This window comes from Apis mellifera, linkage group LG14, assembly GCF_003254395.2.
Source record: "Apis mellifera strain DH4 linkage group LG14, Amel_HAv3.1, whole genome shotgun sequence".
Lineage (NCBI taxonomy): Eukaryota > Metazoa > Arthropoda > Insecta > Hymenoptera > Apidae > Apis > Apis mellifera.
Window position 1 is genome coordinate 5,467,834 of NC_037651.1, and position 15,886 is coordinate 5,483,719.

The window sequence follows — 15,886 nt, forward strand, 5'->3', positions numbered from 1 at the left end:
AGATATGAGTTTAAAAATGGAAAAATTATTAATAGAAAAATTATAATTAATTAATTTTTAATGCTTCGAAAGAAGTAAGAAATATTAGGAACCGCATAATTAAAATTAGTGGCATATCCTCTTTATTTTTCTCATACAACTTTATTTGTGACGTCATGAATACCTCCTTGCATATTCTATGTTCCTACTAATAAGTTTGAACTTCCAGTGTCCAAACGCGAGATGACACTACGAATACGTAAATTTTTCTAATTTAATTATATTTAGAAATATATGAATGTTTCAAAGTAAGAAATTGACAGAAGTGTTGGGAAAGTATATAAAAATAGTATGTATATATATGAATATAATACATTTATAGTATAAATATAAAAATATTTATATACTAAAAATTACACAGACTGAATTTATTACATGTTTTTATCTATCCATTATACGATTTTATTTATTATATGTGATTATTTATTACATAGGTGTAGTTCTTAATATTATACGTGAAGACTTCTAATTATTTGCTATCATTTATTTTATTAATAAATAATATTCTCTACTAAACTTTATGTAAAATATAAAATAATTTAAGTAATTTTAAAACAATTTTTATCTGTCTCAAGAGATATGAATTATTGACATATTTTTACTTAAAAATTATCATTTATCAGCAATTAAAACGTAATATTAAACATTGATACAAATTTTTCACGTTAAATTATTTACATTTGTTATCATCTGATTCTTATCAATATTTAAAAGCCTTCATGTAGCATATTTTATACAGATTGCTAATAAACTTTGATAATATATTGTGGAATAAATATCTCCATATAATGGCATCAAGTCAGGTATATAAAATTTAAAAATATTAAATCATTTTTTTTATAAAAAATGCTTTTATAAAATTAAAAAAAAAAATATTTTTAGGTTAAAAAAATTGTTAATTTGTATAAAACATTAGCACAATATCCATCTCTAAATGGTGCAAAAATTTTTGAATTAAGTGAAAATAGAATATCAATTTTAAGTGCATGGTCTCAAAGAAATTTGGAAAGAAAAACAAATCAAAAATTTTGTCAGGATCATATTTTAGATTCAGAACTACAAATACAATCTGAATGTTTTCCTATTGATATTACCACAGAGTATGATATATATATATGTTATAGAAATAAAATTTATTATATTTTTATGATGTACAACTAAAAAAAAAATTTTTATATTGAAGGCTTTTATCTGATTATACTGAAGATCAACAATATAAAGCTATATTAAGACAAACTACAATTGAGAATACTACAAAGCAATTTATTGAAATTTGGGATAAACAAAAACTTATAAAAAATTATGATTTAGCAGCATTGGATGTGCACGGAGATGTATACACAGATTGTAATTATTAATTCTAAATTATATATATATATAAATGTATATAAATATATATATATATTATGTATGTAATTAATAAAGATTAAGAGATTTTGTTCATTCTGTTTTAGCTCAATTTGCTTCTTTTCAATGGTCTCCAGATAAAACAAAAATATTATACATTGCTGAAAAAAAACTACCAAAATCTGAACCATTTTATAAACAAAAACCATGTAATAAAGAAGATAAAAAAGAAGAAAAAGAAATAACAGTGGTAAATTATTTTATTTTAATTTATAATATACAATTAAAATTTAGAATATATAATTAAAATTTTATTAATAAAATATTTGTAAAATATTGTAGGGTAATGAATACATTTACAAGCCTCATTGGGGAGAACAATTGGTAGGTAAATACCGTCCAATTGTTGCTGTCCTTGATACAACAACAGACACAATTTCAGTTCTCTCAGGTATACCAGATGAATTATCACCTGCTCAAGTATTATGGGCTGAAGATAGTGAAAGTATAATTGGTGTAGCATGGAAACATGAACCAAGACATTTAGGTCTCATTGCCTGTACTAATAGACTTTCTTGGATATTTTTATTAAAAAATGGAGAATACAGTAAGAAATATTTTATTATTTCTAATAAAATATAATTTATAAATTATATATTTTAATAATAAATATATATTTACATTAATAATCTTTTAGAAAATCTTTCAAATGATGGATGTGCTGTCCATAGTCCTAGGTTTAGTCCCGATAGAAAATATCTAATTTGGCTGGAAAGAGAAGCAGGTGGTGCACACCATAATGCTCACAGACTTATGCATCTTGAATTCAATTCTGAAAATTTGAAGGTATTTACATATTAAAATATGTATAATAATTATATAATTTATAATTGCTATTTTTAAATTTGTATTATTATCTTTTATTTAGGTTAACGTACTTATAGATATTGTAGAATCAAGTATATCTATTCAAAATGCTAATAAGTTTTATGGTTTGTATGGTCGTTTACCAAATCGATGTTGGAGTAATGATTCACAATATGTATTCTTAAGTACACCTCAACAAAATAATACGCGATCTTACATTGTTCATACAAGTAAAAAAACAAAATATATTTAATGTTTATTAAATTTTTTTCTTCTTAAAATGAGATTATAATATAATAAAAACATAATTTATAGAAACGAAAATAATAACGGAGATTCAAAACGATAAAAGTAGTCTTAATATTTTGGATGTAAAAAATGATATTATTGTGTTTTTGGAAACTTCTCTCTTGGAACCACCTTATCTTACAGTAGGAAAATTTGATCCAGAAATAATTAATAATGGTTTTATTAAAAGAAATAAAATTTCTATTTCCACAATGATTCCTGGATCTGAAAATTTAATGTACGAAGCTTCTGAATACGATTACGATAATGACGAAGAAATAAGTAAGTAATTTATTTTAACAATAAAAAATATAAAATAAATATTTTTTAATGATTTTGTAGAACATTTTAACTTTATTTATTTTGGACCAAAAAGTGGAAATGATAAATCTGTACCTTTAATAATTGTAATACATGGCGGACCTCATTCTAATTATGCAAATTCATTTATACTTGATTACTTTTTGTTCGTTTTATCAGGTAAATATTCGTTTTACGGTGATTAATATTTAATATTTGAATTATCATAATACAAAAATTATTTATTTAAGGTTTTGCAATAATACAAGTTAATTATCGTGGTTCTACTGGAATGGGTTCAAAAAACGTTGAATATCTTCAAGGAAAAGTTGGAAATGTCGATGTAAAAGATTGTATAACTGCTACAAACGAAGCTTTACAAAAATACTCTTGGTTAAATCCAGATAAGATAGGACTTTGTGGCGGTTCACATGGTGGATTCTTAGTTGCTCATTTAAGTGGTCAATATCCAGTATGTTCATAAATTGATATTTTTATCAATTTTTGAATTGAATAAATATATTTTTACCTAATTTGTAAAATTAATATAACAATTAATAACAATTTATTCTTGTAGAATTTATATAAAGCTGTTGTTGCAAGAAATCCTGTAATCGATATTGCCGCTATGTTCACTATATCAGATATTCCAGATTGGTAAAACATTAATATATTTTTATATATTTTCATGTTTTTTTAATTGAATTTCTTTTGGAATTATTTCATTTATATTGCAGTCGCAATACTCTGAATAAGGAAGAAAGAATTAAGTAAGCTTAATAAAATTAAGCACAATAAAGTTTAACAAAAAAAAAAAAAAAAAAAAACTGATGATAGAAAAATTGAATGTAAAATTATTTTAATTATAGATTTCATAAAGGATTTTTATTTCAGGTGTGCTGCTGAAATTAATTATTCTTTTGATGAAAATATACCAATCTCAGAATCAGATCGAGTTGAAATGTTTGTGAAGATGTTTAAATGTTCTCCAATTATTCATGTTGACAAAGTAAAAGCTCCTACCTTATTATGTATTGGTTCAAATGACTTACGTGTACCTCCATCTCAAGGAAAGTTATGGTACCAACGTCTTAAGGCAAATAATGTTAAAACCAAGTAAGCAATTAAAATAAATTAAGTGCAAATCATATTGTATAATGTTTCTCTTGGCTAAATTTTAAGATAATATAATATATAATATTCATATCTTCATTTTATTAATAATTGTAATTATTGACAAATCTATGATTTTTTTTATTTCAAGTTACAATAATTTCTTAGTTTTGAATTTCATTATATAATTTTGAGAAACATTTTTGTAATTTAAAAGTTTTGTTAAGTTGCTTACATTGTTTTGCAATTAATTATATTACAGATTGCTTCTTTATGAAGATAATCATCCATTGGCATCAGGAACTGCTGAAATTGATAATGTTATCAATGCTTGTTTATGGTTACATGAACATATCTCAACATGTAATACAGATTCACAGTAATGAAAATTATATCATAATTTTATAATTAAATATAAATTAATATTAATTAATAATTAATAATTTTTTTTAATATGATTAAAAAACAATTTTATATAAATATTAAATTTATTAAATACTGTATTTTTACAATATTAAAAGACTTACAAGCTATAAACAAAATATGTCCTAAAATAATTTTTTGTTGTTGAATAATTGACATTTCATAATGGCCATTATATTTTACACATTATAAATCTTATACTTATATTTCAGTATAGTTTTTTTTATAATTACGTATACTTTTTTTAGAATGTGTAACATAAAATATAAAAATGTTCAGTTATAAACGTTAATATATATAATATTGATCAAAAAATTGATATAAAATGCTAAAAAAAAATTGATATTCTTTCTTCGAGTACTTGTTTATGTGACTATGTTTAATTCATTCAAAAAGGCACTCATTCATACCATATATTTGAAGACTGTATTATGTACAGCAACATCTAATTAAAACATTAGATAATATGCTGTCAATATGTATTAGTTACACATAAGAACTTATGTTCAAAATTACGATCTAACAGAATTAGTTTGTTCTGGAAACAATGAGTCGTAACTAGGTGGTAAATCTTTATCGGCAACTGCTGAAGAGACCGCGATTTCTAACATTGGTGCCGTGGGAACTGGTGGATTTACAGATCGTTCGGTATCGCGTGATAATGGCGCTGGTCTCGAACATACATTTGGATCAGCACAATCCATAGACCAACATAATTTTTGTGATCTTTTACATATCCATAAACACATAACAAATATGATAAAGCATAAAATCAAAGTAGTCACTGCACCTACTGTTACTTTTGTGCCAGTACCAGTGCTAATAATTTCATTCATACTACTTGGACATTTATCCTCATCAGAGCAAATACCTGGTACACAATTGTATATTCCATCACAAAAAAAATCATTCAACATACAAATATTGAAACCAATTGGTGTATATTTATCTGAATCTATATTACTGCAATCTATAATATTAAATATATTAGATTAGAAATATAATTTATTTTAATATTTGTAAATTATTAATATTAAATAAACTTACTTGTAAAAGAAGTATAAGCGATGTTAAGAGTAAGAAACTCTCCCTCTTCTAATTTTTTTTTTGAAATGAATATTTCAGTTTCTAATTCTGCAGATTTTTTACTACTTGGATCATATTCAGCATAAATTCTTGTTAATGATTCAGATAAATGCATTCTACTTTCTGGTTCAGGAACTTCATAATATTTTATTTTACTGCGATCAAGAAAACCACAAAACTTCTCTGTCCGATGATCATCTTTTCGTTTAAACTAAAATAGATTTTTAAAAATTATTATATTTATTATTATATATTATATACTATATATTAAATACTAATTATATATTATATATTTAATTATTTTATTATTAATGTAATATTAAATTTATAATTTTAATAGTAATTCTAATAATATTAGAATAACTTTAATAATAATTATAATAATAATAATTAAACATAGTTAATACTGTTAATAATACTGTTAAGTTAATACTTACTTGTACATAATCTATACATTGTGTTTCATTTCGTCTAAAAGACATTTTTTGAATGACTCCAAATAATCCATATCCTTTAGCTGTTACAAGTTTGAACTTGCAATGAAAATTAGTATGAACATTCCATCGATCCAACATGTGCTTTGCTCGGACTATCACTGCACCAATTTTCATATCAATAGTTGACATTTTACTAAATATATGACACAATTTTTCCATATTCAAATCGTCTACAAGAAAAAATTATATATTAAATATCATTTTTAGAAAAAAATTTATTGTATTTTTTCAAAAAATCTCACATTCAACATAGTGATTGGAATACGCGCACGAACTATAATTCATGCAATTGTTCACAAAAAATAATAGTAAGCAAAGAAAATATAAAATATTCCATTGAGCCATTTTTATAGCAACTGTCAAAAAGCCATAAAGAAATGGATAACGTCACCATCGATTACCAATCGATGATGTCTATGGCTAATTTCTTAGAGAATATGAGTAAGAAAAAGAGAATTATAAGAATTATTGTAAAACGTTTTCAAAGAATCGATTAGATTTAATTCACCATCTATGCAATTCGGATATGTCATTCCTTGCGTATCAAAACAAAACGAATATATCCCAAGTAAACTAAGATACGAGAGATCGAGATTGAAATCGATAATCTCGATAAAATATATTTTAAATGAAAATATATACATTTCTATAAAAATATAATTATAAAAAGAATAAATAAAATTCTTGAAGTTTTGAAAACAAAATGAAAGTTATGAAGATTGACTATGGAAATGTGGAAATTGGTAAAACGGCAACAAAGACAATAGAGATATGGAATGAATCTTATGTAAATATATTTAATATAATTAATTGTATAATTATATATATCTCAAGATTATAATATCATAATATTATATATATTATAATATTAATATACATGTATATATTAATTGTATATATTAATTATACATTAACATAAAAAAATAAATTTTATAATTCCTTCTTTTTTAAATATAAAATTTTTTACAAATCTTTTTAACTATTTTTTTATTTTATTACTCTATTAATAATTTTTTCGAAAAAAATTGCATTTTTGACATATTTTTAAGAAATTTTATTAATTTATATGACATTGCAGAAAGAACAATTATATCAGGTTCAAAGAGATCCGATTACAAATCCTTTAGATCATGTATTTCATTTACATTCTTATACTTGGACTCTAGGTCCTGATGAAAAATTCTTATGTGAAATTTATTATCGACCTTTAGTCGTATCTTCTAGGAATGTTGATTATTTTATAATCATAGATAACAGTGGAGCATATATGAAAATTATTACATATGGATCTAGCATTGGTATCTTTATCTTATCTTATATTAAAATTTTAATATATAAAAAGTATCTAAATATTTAATGATATAAATTTTACGTTTATATTTAATGCAAGTTTTGAATTTAATTTTTAAATGAAATTATGCACAGAAAAATTAATTTTATATTTTAATTTAATATTTCATTTAATATTTTGATTTTTTTTTAAATTAAATTTTAAATTAAATTATATTATTTTGATTTTTTCTAATTTTATTTATATAATTATTAATATAATTATATATTATACATTTCATATTTTAAGGTCCTAAAGTAATTTCTTCAACAAAAAGAATCTTTATGAATACAAATAAAAATTCTAAGGTTAAAAAACGAATTAAATTATCGAATAATTCTAAAGTTGCAGCGACTTTTATGTTTAATATAGACGAAAAACATAGGATTTTTCAATTAGACACAAGATATGGTGTTATTAATGCTTATTCTTATAAATATGTTACAATTACATTTATACCGCCAAAAGAAGGGAGATATACTTATTATTTGATTATTTTAATTTTATACCAAGTAAATAAAAAAAATTTAATCAAAATTTATAATACCTAATAGAGAATTATTCTTTATCCATTTATTTATAAATTTGATTATAACATAGGAACCAATTATTATAGAATTATATGGTTATTGTTACTCAGTATTTATTAAAAAAGAAACTTTAAAGACTATTCCTTATCCTTGGATGGAAAAAGATGGCTTTAAAGGATATATGAGAGATGCTACTGATACACTAGAATATCTGCCCCCTGCATCTTTATCAAAGCATTATTTCAATTTTGGTCAAGTAGATGTTGATGTAGAAAATATTATTCAGAGAATACCTCGCTCAATATGTCTTACAAATCATATCCATTCAAATTTATTAATTATCTGGGAAAAAGGTATGTTTAAAAGAAAGAATTTATACATAATTAATTTTGTTCATTGATTTTTTAATTTATTTCTTTTATAGACACTGATGGAATTTTTTATGTAACACCTTCTGAAATGGTACTTCGTAAAAATCAATCTGCTTTATTTGAACTTACATTTAATCCTAATATAAAAAATAATCTTTTTGGAAGAGAGATTATTTGTTCTGTTTTCTTGGAACAAGAGAAGCTTTTTACTTTTCCATTTGTTTTATCAATGACAGTAATAGGTTTGATATTATATTATAATAAAAACATTTAAGATTTAAAAAATATTTTATGTTAGAGTTTAAGATTTTTTATTTATTTATATTGAAAATTAAATATGAATTAGAAATGTTTTAAATAATAATGAAATATGTTACAATGAAATATTTAAAACTTTAAATATGTTTTAGGTCATTCTTTTCCTATTACATCAAGTGGGTGGATTCCACAATATGAAATTCCTCAAACAGTAATAATGCCACCAAGTGTACCACCATATCCAGTTTATACCACTTTTCTGATTAAAAGATTTGGTCATTTACCTCTTATGTTTCAATTTGTTTCACCATCAGCAAGTCATTTCATTGTAAAACCAATGCTTGGTGTAATTTATCAGTATGACAAATAATTTAATATATTTAATATATTTATGAATTTAATTTTAATTAAAGATTATTAATTACTAAATTAATTACAGAGATTATCAAATAATTATTGTTGAAATGACATCTAAACCTAAAAATGAACAAATTTATATAGAAAGATGGACAATATATTTTAATGGGAATACAAAAAATGAGAATTATATAGATTTTAAAGGATATGCAGAGTATGCAAATCTTGTTTTTAATAATAATAATTTATTAAATTTTCCATCAGTTTTACCAGGTTGCCAACAATTTTTACAACTTGGAATGAGAAATGTTACTCGTCATCAAATAAAGTAATTAATATTTTTATTTAAAAAAATCTAAAAGTATCTTTAAGCAAATAATAATAATAATTTCACATATTTATTTACAGATATGAATTTTATAAGTTACCATCTGAATTTAAGGTACAATATATCCATGGAAAAATTGATGCAAATGATACATTCTATCAAGAATGTTTGTTTGCTCCAAATGAAGTAAATAGAGATTATGATTTCGAAATACAATGCCTTTTGATTGTTATAAAAAATGGAGCAGCTATTGGATCAAAAAGTTTTGTAAATCTACGTATTCGTGGAAGTAGTGAAATGGGATTATTAGAAGTAAAAATTATATAAAATAACTTCAAAAATCAATATGAAATTAATATGAAATTATTGACATTCTTATAATTTCAAATTTTAGGCACATCCAAATATATTAAATTTTGATGAATTAGAATATAATAGTACTAAGACATTGTCTTTTGATCTTATTAATCCTAGTTTAGTAGATATTTATTATACATTGATTTGTACTCATCGTAATTGGGAACTTGGAGATATTAAAAGAGATGTTAAATTACATCCTTTATCAGAGACTATATTTGCGGGATCAACCAAAAAAATTCTAGTTTCTATTACTCCACATACAGCAGTATATTATGAATTTATAATTCAATATGTAATAAGAATTAATTTTGCTTCAGATATATTAGTAAATAGATATCATCCAATAAAAATTTGTAGCGCATCTTGCATGTGTATTTTGCCCACAATAAAAGTAAAATTAAAATTTATTCAATCATAGAAATGATTAAAAATTGCAATATTTATATATATATATATATAATATATTAGGTAGACAATTTATGTGCCTTTGGATATAATCAAGATTATTCAATACACATTAGCAAACAATTTTTATGGAATCGATTACAAATAAACAAGTATATGTATTTTTTTGATTGATTTTTTTTTAATTAATTATATGATTAAATTATATTATTTATTTGTTTTGTTTTTAGATTAAATGAAATTTTACTAGATTTACTACCAGGAGAAACAGAAACTGTAAATATTAATCTTTTACCAATGACTCTGAATAAAGGAACTCTTTTATTAAAATGGGTAATAATCAATCCTTCAACATTGCCTATTTCTCTAAAGATGAAAAAAATCAAACAATGTTCTTGTGAACCTATTGTAAAAACAATTGGTTATTTGCCTCGGCGAATAGAAATTGACTGTATTCATAAAAATATTTGTGAAATATATTTAAAATCGAAAATGCTAAAAGTATGATTTTTTAATTTATAAAGTATTTAAAAAAATATTCTCTTAAATTGAATATAGATTCAGAAAAACTATTGATTAATTTTGCAGCCAGAAGAAGAAACTGTGATTGGTATGATCATTCATTACATATTAGTTGGAAAAACAATTATGTCTTGGGATCTAAATATTGGACATGATCGTCATATTATTTTTAATGTAACCATTGATTGTTTAACAGAACATGATTCACAAGATAATTTCTTAAGTACTCCATCAATAAATTTTGGAAAAGTTTATTTTGGAAATAAAGAGCCTTCATATAGGGTATAATTTCGTATATCAATAATATTTTAAATTAAAACAATAAAAATTAGTATATTTTAGGCACAGTGGATATTTAATATTACGAATAAGGATTTACCATATTCCATAGATACTAATAATATTCATAAAATAAATGAGAAGTATCAATGTGAAATTTTTGCATGTTTAACACAAGATGGTATCATAAAAAGTGGAACAGCTGTACCTCTTATATTTAAGTTTCAACCAAGAATGTTTGGTGAATATAAGGTAATATAAATTAAATAATTAAATAATTTGAAAGTTATTAATATATATGTTTTTAGATAATATTTCCAATAACCATGGGTGATAAAACAGAAGAATTGACATTACAAGGAGAATCAATTTTTGATTATAAATTAGTTAGTATTTGGAGAAGAATACCAGCTTTTTGTGCTTGTAAAACTCCACTATTTCCTATATATTTTAGTGTTGATTCCATGAACTTATGGAATGTACCTACACATAATACTATTATTAGAATGCTTTTAATATATAACAATTTAGATTTCGATGCACTTGGTTATAAATGGAAATGGTACTTTTTAAATTTTAGATTTTTTAAAATTTTTTTTCATTTTTCTTTAAATTTTTAAATATCTGTAGCCAAAAAATACCAGAACTATTGAGCGTCGATATATTTCCTCGGAAAGGTATAATGCAGCCAAATTCGGTACAAAGTTTTAGAGTCAAAATTGAAACTTCAGGATATCCTGGTCGAATCGATTTTCATATACCATGTGTGTTTTTTAACGCTAGTAAAAGACGAGAATACCAAAGAAGCATCATTAAACATAATATTTTAAGTCAAGAATTAAAAGAACAATTTACTATTACGGAAAAAGACATTTATGTGCCAGTAAGTGCCATTAATTAAGATAATATTTATAATAAAGATAATATTATTTAATAAATTCTATTATAAATAATTATTATGTTTTATATAGGAACCATGGATAAAAGTACTTGATAAACCAAATAGATACTATAAAACATTAAGTATACGTTGTTGTACATATTCTATAGAAGATGAAAATATAAAACTTAAATTATTAAGAGAACTAAAAACTGCTCCTTCAAGTGTAATTCATTTTGATGATAAAAATTATAATAACATTATAAATGAAAAAGAGCTCTATATAATAACACTTATTTTGGAAAACTTATTATGGTAAAAATTTTTTTTGCGTTATTTTTATAATTAATTATTATTAATTATTAAAAATAATTTTTTTTTGTAATAAGTCTTTATAATAAGTTAAATTAATAATTTTCAGGGATATTGTTAATACTAAAAGATTTATAAAAGTAATTGAAAATTATTTAATTCCTATAAGAAATTTGTATTATAGTCAATTCATAATGGATATTTCGAAGCGAAAGAGATTAGTACGAAGATCATATATATCACCACCACTAAAAATTATAGAAGCAATACTAGAACGAGTAAAGAAAAAAATAAATTTTATTTATATATCAATTTTTTATCAAAAAATAAATTATTATTTTATAGATGTCATTTGATATAATTCATGAAGAATTCACTTTAAAAGTTAATCATTTAATTCCTGATGAAGATGTTCGGCATCGAAACTATTTCAAAATGTTACCTAAACAAAAAAGAACAGATCTTAAGTTTGAATTTAAAGAAGGTAGTTTATTAATTTCAATTTTTTGGATTATAACTAAGATAATGTATATTTAAATAATATATAATTTTTATTAGAAGAAGATGATGAAGATGAAGATATGTATATGAAACCAGGATATAGAGTATCTTTTGCAAATGCTAATACAGCTTAATATGATTATAAAAATTTTCATTTATTTACAAATATATGATTTATAATATGTTTGACATCAACTAATTTTTTTTTCAAATGGATCTGGAATACGTTTAAAGATGGCTAAAAACTTATCTCCTTTATTTCTTGTTACTTTTTGACCTTCTTCTGTGCTTTCATATAATTTCTCAATAATGGGATCTTGATCCTTTAAAAAAATAATTTTCAACATAATTATAAATTTTATTTTTTTTAAAACATAGACTTACCAATTCTTCTTTAGAAATGTTATCAAATAATGGGTGTTCTTGAAAATGTTTTACTATCCATTCATGTAAGTCTTTAACATCTGTCACTGTGTATACAGTGGCCTTAAAATGATATTTATATAATTATTTATTGATATAAAAAAAAATAAAGGTGTTTAAATAATATTATATAAAATATTACATCTTCAGCTAACACATAAGCATATTCTGCCAAGAGTGTCTTATTTATAATTCTCCATTTGTGTTTGGATTTTTTAAAATGTGGATCTGGATATAAGAAAAACATCTTTTTCAACTACAAAAATATATTAATAATTAAAAATATAATCATCAATATTATAGATTTAAAAACATAGTCATATTTTTATTATACCTGGCCTTTTTGAAAATAATTTGGTAAATATTTCATTGCATTAGTTCTCAAACATGCAATATTTTGATATTGTCCAGGATATTGTGATCTTAATGCAGCTATACGATCCATAACATAATCGGAAACTTTAACTCTAATCTCCATACCAAGAATTAAATTATCAGGAAACATTGGTGATAATGTAACTATTAAATAAATATTTTATTGATAAGAGATAATGAAATATAATATAATATAATAAAAAATAAAAAATATTTTTATACCTAATAATCCTCCATAGCCACAACCAATATCTACAAATTCAACACATTTCTTTGCATCATTATCTTCTTTAGATTCTTTATTAAATGGAAAATAAAATGGATATAATGAATTCCAATTCATTAAATCAGGTTTAATAGGACTAAAATTGCATTTAAAAAAAAGAATGAAAAATATTTATATAGAATTATTTTTATTTTAAAATAATATATATTAAATACATACTATTCTAAACAGTGATCTGCTATAGGATTCGAATGAGCACGTTGTCTATAATATTTTTTTTGTGGTAATGGTAGTGGATCTGACATAGTTGTCAAAAAATAATCCACGTGGGTAATACACGAATAACGTAACCTAAAAAATAATAACTATTATAAAAAAAATAGAACAATGAAATAATAATATTAACTAGATATATTACATATTGATTTTTTTAACAAAATATAGATATAAAATAACTATTACATTAAAAGAAATAGAAATTATTTATTATAAAACATATATATATATATATATATATATATATATATATATATATATATATATATATATATATATGAAATTATATATAATTTGTTGTATAAAGATAAAGATATAGATTAGAAAGATAAAGATATAAATTAAATTAATATTAAATAAATTAAATATTACATATAAAATTATTCAGTTTTTCAAGATCATTAACGAGATCATTAAAAGATCTTGTTAATCTTTTCATTTATCATAATATTACAGTTATCAGCTTTCTTCCAATAACTTGAACGAGTTAATTTATTTTAAAAGGTTATATAAATTAATTTAATAAATATTATGGCGAATATATAAGTGATATGAATTGTTGATTCAATAAATAAAATATAAAGATTTATTTTTATTAATTCTTATATGTAAATTTTAAATTTTTCATAATAGATGTTTTATTATTCGCTATAGATAAAGACAGAAAATGTGAATTACTAATTATTTTAGAATTCTGCTTCTAATGTTTTTGATTCAATATTAAACAAGAAAGAAATAATAGAATAGGTGTGAAGATCATTAATATGCAGCTAAATTAGATATAATATTAGTCAGGATAAGAAATGTCACTAATTTTATTTCATAATTTATTTTGCTTTTGAATACATAGGATAATAAGAATATAGAAATATTAGACAGAAATATTAGAAGATATATATAGATAAAAATTGTAAAAGAAAAATTATTACATGAATTATTAATATTATTTTATAATTAAATTTGCTTCTATAACTTTCAAATAGGATAATGGAATATAAAATAGTAAAGATTTTTTAAAGAGAAAAGCAAACATTAAAAAAAAAGATATATATCTCATTAATGTTTATTTGCTTTAAAATATTGCAATTAAGTTTGAAAAAAAAATTATATTTTTTAATTACTATATATTATTTATTTATAATTTATTTCACTTTTAAATATATTTTTAAAATTGCATATGCAAATACATATGATAATTTTCATACTGAATTTAAGTTAAAAATATTTAATCTTTTGTTTAATTTTAATTAAAATATTCTCTGTATAAAAAAATTTAAATAATTAATAAAATAAAATAAAATTAAAAAATTCTTAATATATAATTTTTTTAATTTTTATTAAAAATTTTTTTTCATAATCTTTATTTTGATTATTATTTTTTTCATAATTTTTATTTTGATTTATCTTGATTTTTATTTGCGAAGTTAAATTAAAGAATTTTAAAATTAATTTACATTATACAGTTTTATATATAAAAGCCTGACAGAAATATGGCGCACGTGCATAAGAAATCAGCTGTTCAATGTTCGTAGCACCGCCTAGTGGTGATGCTGTGAACATTGAATGAAAAAAAACGAAATACGTTTGGTGTTACAATTTTATCGTGTGATTGGATGATTTTCTCAAATCGTGTAATTGACGCAATGTGATCCACGATTTAGTCGAGAATCATGTTTCTAAATTATATCTGTGCGATCCATGTTATTGAGTAACAGGATTCGGCTTAGAAGTTATCGCGTTCTCTCAGGTGAGGTTAGAATATTCTTGATAAAAAGCTATTCATTACTTCCGAATAACCGAAGATCGTTTTGAAAAGATTTATTTAGTACCAAGAAAAAATTTGTAGTTTTTTTATTTGATGTCCATTTACATTGAATTTGATAATTAAGAATACGTATTTACTTTCTTCATGCATTTAATGAGATTTAAATAAGAAATGTTTTTATTTTTCCTTTATCACATATTTACAACAAAGCAGATTTTTGTTATATATTATTATTTAAAAACGCGTACTCTTTCCGGAAAATAATTTTTTTATTTCAAATTTAGTTTTATTGATATATTTTTGTAATTTTTTTTTTTAGATTGAATAACTACGGTTTTCAATCTTACATGACGACGGATATCCGAGAAAATCTATCTTTTGTTTAATTGGTAAGTTTAATAAATTAAAATTATTTAATATTTATAATG

The 15,886-nt window shown here is 22.2% G+C and overlaps 5 protein-coding genes across 10 annotated transcripts in view; 3 read left to right on the forward strand and 2 right to left on the reverse strand.

The window, feature by feature from the left end:
* The first annotated feature begins 201 nt into the window (after positions 1-201).
* On the forward strand, positions 202-4,387 carry LOC727648 (acylamino-acid-releasing enzyme). Of its 2 annotated transcripts, XM_001123355.5 has the most exons (15): positions 202-328; positions 779-842; positions 922-1,139; positions 1,223-1,386; positions 1,494-1,636; positions 1,729-1,993; positions 2,084-2,232; positions 2,315-2,483; positions 2,569-2,823; positions 2,884-3,021; positions 3,093-3,313; positions 3,419-3,498; positions 3,579-3,611; positions 3,736-3,957; positions 4,217-4,387. In XM_001123355.5, exons 2-15 carry the CDS (start codon positions 828-830, stop codon positions 4,335-4,337), a joined length of 2,193 nt encoding a protein of 730 aa, XP_001123355.3. In that variant the 5' UTR covers positions 202-328; positions 779-827; the 3' UTR covers positions 4,338-4,387. The 2 variants fall into 2 exon arrangements, with proteins under 2 accessions (XP_001123355.3, XP_006566019.2); XM_006565956.3 differs by lacking the exons at positions 202-328; positions 3,579-3,611 and having other exon boundaries at positions 703-842.
* A 41-nt stretch (positions 4,388-4,428) lies between these two features.
* LOC727650 lies at positions 4,429-6,549 on the reverse strand. 2 transcript variants are annotated; one of them, XM_006565957.3, is made up of 4 exons: positions 6,469-6,549; positions 5,901-6,130; positions 5,425-5,674; positions 4,429-5,347 (listed from the first exon to the last, which is right to left on the reverse strand). In XM_006565957.3, exons 1-4 carry the CDS (start codon positions 6,491-6,493, stop codon positions 4,890-4,892), a joined length of 963 nt encoding a protein of 320 aa, XP_006566020.2. In that variant the 5' UTR covers positions 6,494-6,549; the 3' UTR covers positions 4,429-4,889. The 2 variants fall into 2 exon arrangements, with proteins under 2 accessions (XP_006566020.2, XP_001123357.1); XM_001123357.5 differs by having other exon boundaries at positions 6,203-6,524.
* An 84-nt stretch (positions 6,550-6,633) lies between these two features.
* LOC727652 (cilia- and flagella-associated protein 65) lies at positions 6,634-12,582 on the forward strand. 3 transcript variants are annotated; one of them, XM_006566222.3, is made up of 19 exons: positions 6,634-6,747; positions 7,039-7,258; positions 7,540-7,802; positions 7,891-8,173; positions 8,245-8,433; positions 8,602-8,806; positions 8,889-9,134; positions 9,215-9,446; positions 9,529-9,885; positions 9,963-10,051; positions 10,130-10,400; positions 10,488-10,703; positions 10,764-10,952; positions 11,009-11,262; positions 11,331-11,583; positions 11,672-11,895; positions 12,002-12,170; positions 12,238-12,376; positions 12,451-12,582. In XM_006566222.3, the coding sequence occupies exons 1-19, from the start codon at positions 6,664-6,666 to the stop codon at positions 12,525-12,527; spliced, it is 3,960 nt and encodes a 1,319-aa protein (XP_006566285.2). In that variant the 5' UTR covers positions 6,634-6,663; the 3' UTR covers positions 12,528-12,582. The 3 variants fall into 3 exon arrangements, with proteins under 3 accessions (XP_006566285.2, XP_016769906.1, XP_016769907.1); XM_016914417.2 differs by having other exon boundaries at positions 12,454-12,582; XM_016914418.2 differs by having other exon boundaries at positions 9,529-9,786.
* On the reverse strand, positions 12,455-14,201 carry LOC100578380 (tRNA (guanine-N(7)-)-methyltransferase). Of its 2 annotated transcripts, none has more exons than XM_026445166.1 (7): positions 14,066-14,201; positions 13,637-13,768; positions 13,414-13,553; positions 13,151-13,335; positions 12,959-13,072; positions 12,778-12,879; positions 12,455-12,716 (listed from the first exon to the last, which is right to left on the reverse strand). In XM_026445166.1, coding segments are annotated over exons 1-7 (807 nt in total). In that variant the 5' UTR covers positions 14,068-14,201; the 3' UTR covers positions 12,455-12,584. The 2 variants fall into 2 exon arrangements, with proteins under 2 accessions (XP_026300951.1, XP_016769908.2); XM_016914419.2 differs by lacking the exon at positions 14,066-14,201 and adding an exon at positions 13,836-13,867 and having other exon boundaries at positions 12,528-12,716.
* A 1,014-nt stretch (positions 14,202-15,215) lies between these two features.
* The window catches only part of LOC409177 (kinase D-interacting substrate of 220 kDa), a 36,935-nt gene continuing 36,264 nt past the window's right edge, over positions 15,216-15,886 (forward strand). The window contains exons 1-2 of the mRNA XM_026445164.1: positions 15,216-15,440; positions 15,778-15,847. The gene's annotated coding sequence lies outside the window, so the exon portion shown is untranslated. The remainder of the gene's footprint in view (positions 15,441-15,777; positions 15,848-15,886) is intronic.

What these genes read in the sequence shown, in the direction of transcription:
- LOC727648 (XM_001123355.5), top strand. An exon ending in ATTTAAGTGGTCAATATCCA is followed by an intron (nt 3,314 to 3,418) that starts GTATGTTCATAA and finishes TTATTCTTGTAG; the next exon opens with AATTTATATAAAGCTGTTGT. An exon ending in ATATCAGATATTCCAGATTG is followed by an intron (nt 3,499 to 3,578) that starts GTAAAACATTAA and finishes TTTATATTGCAG; the next exon opens with TCGCAATACTCTGAATAAGG.
- LOC727650 (XM_001123357.5), bottom strand. Translation starts at nt 6,305, where the DNA reads ATGGCTCAATGGAATATTTTATATTTTCTTTGCTTACTATTATTTTTT. An exon ending in AATGTATAGATTATGTACAA is followed by an intron (nt 5,675 to 5,900) that starts GTAAGTATTAAC and finishes AATCTATTTTAG; the next exon opens with TTTAAACGAAAAGATGATCA. An exon ending in CGCTTATACTTCTTTTACAA is followed by an intron (nt 5,348 to 5,424) that starts GTAAGTTTATTT and finishes TTAATATTATAG; the next exon opens with ATTGCAGTAATATAGATTCA.
- LOC727652 (XM_006566222.3), top strand. Translation starts at nt 6,664, where the DNA reads ATGAAAGTTATGAAGATTGACTATGGAAATGTGGAAATTGGTAAAACG. An exon ending in TACATATGGATCTAGCATTG is followed by an intron (nt 7,259 to 7,539) that starts GTATCTTTATCT and finishes TCATATTTTAAG; the next exon opens with GTCCTAAAGTAATTTCTTCA. An exon ending in GAATGTTTGGTGAATATAAG is followed by an intron (nt 10,953 to 11,008) that starts GTAATATAAATT and finishes ATATGTTTTTAG; the next exon opens with ATAATATTTCCAATAACCAT.
- LOC100578380 (XM_026445166.1), bottom strand. An exon ending in GCAGATCACTGTTTAGAATA is followed by an intron (nt 13,554 to 13,636) that starts GTATGTATTTAA and finishes ATGCAATTTTAG; the next exon opens with TCCTATTAAACCTGATTTAA. An exon ending in TGGCTATGGAGGATTATTAG is followed by an intron (nt 13,336 to 13,413) that starts GTATAAAAATAT and finishes TTTATTTAATAG; the next exon opens with TTACATTATCACCAATGTTT.